At 32.2% G+C, this 6,021-nt stretch overlaps 1 protein-coding gene across 1 annotated transcript; it reads right to left on the bottom strand.

Moving 5' to 3' along the window:
• Window positions 1–537: 537 nt before the first annotated feature.
• On the bottom strand, window positions 538–3,732 carry LOC132614865 (reticulon-like protein B9). The gene is made up of 5 exons (XM_060329416.1): window positions 3,512–3,732; window positions 2,321–2,501; window positions 1,608–1,737; window positions 1,432–1,501; window positions 538–889 (listed from the first exon to the last, which is right to left on the bottom strand). Exons 1-5 carry the CDS (start codon window positions 3,621–3,623, stop codon window positions 720–722), a joined length of 663 nt encoding a protein of 220 aa, XP_060185399.1. The 5' UTR covers window positions 3,624–3,732; the 3' UTR covers window positions 538–719.
• Window positions 3,733–6,021: the final 2,289 nt, after the last annotated feature.

Raw genomic sequence — 6,021 nt, 5'->3', positions numbered from 1 at the left:
ATGGCTACTATCTAAATTGTTTGTTGGAAAATGCTGATTTTTAACATAAAATACTTTTTAAAATAAGCAAATTTAGCTTGGCTAGGCTAAAATCTCTTCTGCTGGGTGGTATAAAAGAAAATCAGTATTTGAAATTGCAGTACTTAATTATAAGTTTCTCTTATGCTGTTTCTGTTGGAAATTTGTATGTTCTTTTCAGTAAGATTTAGAAGAGTCTGGAAGCAGGGTATTAATTAGAGAGATTAAGGCTTTAATACTATGTTGACTACTTCACCAAATGAGCAACAAAATAGTATTAGAGAAATCTGGAATCAGGTGTCTTTAGTATAAATTAAGCTGCAGTGTATCTAAGATTTGTGACAAGCACATATATTAATGAAATATTATTCACAAGCATTCAACAAACTTATTTTCTATATCGTGTCTTGTTCTTAAAAAAATTGTTCTGGAAATCAGTCCATAAGCACCAGAAATTTTACGAGTTTATAGTTAATAAAACGGTAAGCAAAGACACTTCTGTTTTGTACAGAAAAAACAGTCGCATTAAGAGTTACTAGGTTAACAATAGTAATGAAAATATAAGGAATTACTGCAAGCAGGAAAGCAAATTTTCTTCATCACTCCTTTAGTATTTAGTATTTATATTAATTACAAATTACAGCATTTCGTGCACCTCATATAACCAATATAAACATTGTCCAACTTATTAATGAGTTGACTTAAAACCTCTTCCTTTCCTTGACGGGTCCCCTTGGAATCTTGTTAAGAACCTTCCTATCAAATTTCTTGTACAACTTCTTCATATCTTGGTTCCCTTTGCTTGCTAGATAATCCACTTTGTCTTGATTCCTTTCATAAATAGCAGGTAATGTTGCCAGGCAAAGAAATCCTAATAACCCATTAAATAAACACACAATATTATATTATAATATTGTCACTAGGGTCGGGTTTTTAGGTGCGAAAATGGATCAACAAATAGGTGAAGTGGCATGTCATGACCGAATATATACATTCTTTTTTAGTAAGAACTACTTTTAAATATGTTAGTGAATAGTTGAGTGTCTTTTATGTGACAAAACAAAGAATATGGATTTTTAAATAATATGATATCCTTTTGTGCTAATTTATGTGACTTTTTTTGCTCATTGAGATTCAAACTATGTGAAGCTCGACTAACATTCTAAAATATACTTTTTTGCCATTATATTGACATGAGAGGACTTGCAATTTTAGTTCTTTTCATATAGGTTTTAAATATCTAAATTCCAGTTTTAAAATAATGAGTTATTCCACTTTAATTTAGCTTCGAAGATTAGCCAAATTAATTTTCAATAAGCGAAACATATCACATACATTGAAATGGCGATTAAAGTTTGATGATCACCAAAGCAATTTCCCTGAATGAGAGTATATATAATTCTGTAACCTTACCCAGATACAACAGATTCAGAGAGCTGAAATAATTTCCAATTACTGATAATACCCACAGAATAGTGATTGCCTAGCACCAAAAGAAGTACCAAGAAATTGAGATTAAACATCAGCAATAAAATAAAATAAAATAAAAAATAAGGTCAAATGGCAATGCTATAGAATGTCATATTTACCAGAAAAAAGGTTCTAAAGTCTTTTCCAGATGAAATCTCATAGAACTTAGATAACATTGAGTTGAATTTTCCACATAACCATCTGAAAGTTGAATCCGATATCATGATAGCACGTAAATCAGGAGGAGCCCTGAAGAATCAAAACAGAGGAACACATTATTATCAGCATAATTCAGACCAGGGAAGAAATATAACGAAATTAAATACTCCTTCCGTCTCAATTTATGTGGCGATATTTGACTGGACACGTGACTTAATGAAGAAAGAAGGACTTTTGAAACTTGTAATACTCCTTCTGTCCTAATGTATGTGACACTTTATGCTTCTCGAGATTCAAACTATGTGAACTTTGACCAACATTTTAAAATATATTTTTCCATCATATTGATGTGCGAAGAATTAGAACTTATAATACTTATTGTATAGTTTTTTAATATTCAAATTTTATTTCAAAATGTTAAGTTGATATAATCAACTGGTCAAATTGACTCTCGAAAAACGAAAAATATCACATAAATTTGGATGTAATGAGTATATAATAAGTCATAAATATTTGTATTATTATAAATCATCTCAATAAAGATAAAATGAAAATCTTATGAATAAGAAAGTATGGCATTTGTTTTTTAAATAAATTTAAAAATAAAGTATATCACATAAACTAAGGCAAAGAGAATATAATCTTTTTGTGAAGCCATTGCTTGGAAAATTACCAATCAATAAGTCCCGCCCCAGTAGACCAGATGAACAGAATCAACATCAAGATCATGGAAATGTGACACAAAAGAGAAACAAAGTTGTACTCCACTACTTCAAAAAGGAACCATGTCATTGTGAATCCAAATAGAATCGCAGCTGATATTGTCCTGTCCCTCCATAATAAAATATCCGCGACTGTAGGAAGATAAATAGAGAAAAAGAAGTCAATTTGTTGTAGTGTTTTTTCAAGTTTGTCCCAAAAAGACTCATACCATAAATCCTACTAGCAATTGATACTCATTCTATCTCCATTCATGCGATACACTTTCTTTTTCCATTTAACCCAAAAAGACTGATTCGTTTTAATATTCAGAAATAATTTAATTTTAAACTTTTCATTTTATAGTTATAAAATTATTTATGATTTGTTTTAGATCACAGGTTTCAAAAGTTTATTAATTTGTCTTTCTTAAATAAACTTCTGTGCCCAATCAAAGTGCTTAATATAAACGGGGACCGAGGGGATAATATAGTAAATAACCTGTTATTACATGTTAAAATGTTACTGATTATTATGTAAAGAACCTCTACAGTATCAATTTATATAACTTATATCATATATTAGAAAATGCAAGCAAGGAAGTGAAGATTAAAACAAAACATATACTCCCTCCGATCTAACTTTCTTACTTTGACTAAGCACAAAGTTTAAGAACATAAAAAAGATTTTAAAATTTTGTGATTTTAGACTAAAGATGAGTGTAATGTATATACCAAAATGTCTTCTGAATCTTGTCGTTAAAACATGTTACGTAAAATATTGAAATTTTTAGAGACACTACAAGAAAGTATAGAAATCGTAACAAAAAATTTTATATTTGGCAACAACTTAGTTTTATTGTTGGCAAATGATTTTTTTGTTGCCAAAGAATTTATTTTTGTTGTCATAGTATTGATTATTGTTGCAAAGAGTACTTTTGGCAACAACAAAAGTTCATGCAACAAAATATATTTTTTTTGTTGCCAAAAGTACTTTTTGCAACAATAATCAATCTATGGCAACAAAAATAAATTTGTTGCCAAATATATTTTTTCTTGTAGTGAGAGTTACCAAATATAAGAAAGATTCTCTTTTAAATAGATTAAAAAGGAAACTAAAATACTGAAATTGAAAAGAAGGAAGTACTAAGAAAAAGGTAAGTCACCTTTTCCTCCTCCAAGAATTGCATGCATGGGTCTTTGACGAGCAAATAATCTTTTGGGAGGTGCTGAATATGAAGGGCGGGGATCATCAGAATCAGAAGAATAGATCGGCATTTTTTATTATAACTTTGAGGGACAAATGATGTTGTACAAGTTGTTAATAATAATGGTAGATACAGATGATGATGAGAGTTCATTAGAACAGTAGGGTTTTTATAAGTAGTTGCAATTCAAAAGCTAATTGGTTGCTAGCTAAGAGAACCGATACAAGCAAAGAAAGGAATGGATTTAGCTTTGCATGGAATATTTGCTTTACATCATGAAACCTTTCCCTTCTCTTATGGAGCATGCTCTTTATTATTGGAAGATTATTACTTAATCCTCTAATCCATGTGATGGTTCCCTCGAAAGTTTGCAAGTTGAACGATTTAGATGTAAAAGTTGGTTTTTTCTTTCTTTGCTGTGATTTTTGTTTTCCCTGAATATATTAATCTTGACTTAATTTTTTTTAAGTCGCTTCTGAATATGATTACATCTTCTAAATTGCAAAAACATACTAAGAGCCAGTTTGGATTAGCCGGAAAAAAGGGACTTTTAAGCATAAGTGCTTAAAGTACTTTTTAAGTGCTGAAAGTTATTTTATAAATAAGCAGTTACGTGTTCGGATAAAAGTACTTAAAGGGTTTTTAGAGGTAAGGTGTCACGCCCCGAATCATGGCCTGGGCGAAACACGGCACTCGGTGCCTTACTGCATGTGACTGAGCGAATCACATGGCTTGCTGAATCATCATGAGGCATAACATGAGCGGAATATAACGTGAATGCATGATGAGCCTTTATAAAACGTAGTAAGTCATATTACTTAATAAAAATACTTGTTTAAACATGAGTGCGGAAATAACATGAATGAGCTAAAATGGTTATACTACCCCGAATGTCTAACATAACATAACTGACTTGTCTAGTCTATGAAACCTCTATCATGAGTCTGACTGGAAAACATGCTTACTGGGACAAGGCCCCCAACATACCTTAGATGCATAACTAATCATAAAACAAAAGTTGACTAAACCCCGAATGAGATGGGGCACACCAATAAGCTGATACGAATGCTGTCCTACTGAGCAGATGTGTCGTCCTGTATATCAGTACCTGCACGTGAAATGCAGGCCCCCCGGGCAATAGAAAGGGGACGTCAACACTTAGAATGTACTGGTATGTAAAGCAACTGAATGAAATAACATGGGACATGAAATAATAATGATAGGAACTGAAACCTGGTCATGAACATGAATACATACATATATATAAAACATAGTAAAAATATCATAAGTAGGGAGAGCAATAACTTATAACCGATCCATGGTCTGGTGCTTGCGTCCCGCCAGCAGAACACTCAGTCCTTGCGAGGGAACATGAGATTTAATAAAATATGAAAGGATTCAGTCATTATGAGAGATCGTCCGGGACATGGGTGGAGCGATCCTCATCCTTCGGTGGCTACGTAGTTTCAGGCTATCTGAAGCCTTCCTCGATAATTAAAGCAACTCCCAAAATCATGAACATGTAAAATAAGTGGCACTTGCTGCCCATGGTTTTCATGAATATAACTTGCTTGTACATGGATATCATAAATTATAGCTTGCTTGCATGAACTTGTAAAACATGTATAGTATTTTCTTGAAAATAGCATAATATATCATAAACTAGCATGCATGAACCCATGGAATGAGATATATGGATTTTTCATAGATTACGGACAGATTCTTAATAATCATAAAGAAATATTAAGAACTCAATGATGGAATTATTACAATTCATACATAATATAATCATGGACATGGACCTAGGGTTATCATGAACATGGTATAGAAACCCTAGTTTTCGCAGAGAATCATAATTTATGGATTATGAGGCGTAGGGAAGAACAATGATGTTCCCACACGTAGATAGTAACTCTACATACCTTAATCGCTCCAAAACTTGAAAAAAAAAAGTCTGAATCTTTGAAGAAGAATTCCAAAAGCTTTGAATTTGGAAACCTTGAGAGGATTTTCACTGATTTTCGTAGCTACTGTTCGTGGCTCAAAGGGTACTACTGCGGAGCCCCAAATCCAATATCCACCGTTACTATTTTAGACTTATGTGTTATGAACACTCAGTTAAAATTTGGGCTTGATCCAACGGTTAGATTATCGAGACACACCAAATTAATATGGCTGGTCGGAATGAAACTCAATAGAAAAATACTAGAGTTTTCTCCAACTTTTTACAACTCTTGATTTTTATAGGGTAACGGGATGGATGGATTTATTCTAGTCTTTATAAATGATAAATCTTGTAGAATACAAAGCTTCTTGATTAACATATTTACCTTGGAGGAAACCTTAGGAAACTAGATTGCCAAACCAAATTCTTGAAGGTTTCTTGATTTTTCTTGATGCAAGAATGAGTTTCTTGCAAGATTAAAGTGTCTAGGTTCTTTAGGGATGGAGGTAGAGAGAAAAAGAAT

Source organism: Lycium barbarum, chromosome 10 (genome assembly GCF_019175385.1).
Source record: "Lycium barbarum isolate Lr01 chromosome 10, ASM1917538v2, whole genome shotgun sequence".
NCBI classification, from domain to species: Eukaryota; Viridiplantae; Streptophyta; class Magnoliopsida; order Solanales; family Solanaceae; genus Lycium; species Lycium barbarum.
This window is presented reverse-complemented; position numbering and strand designations above follow the sequence as displayed.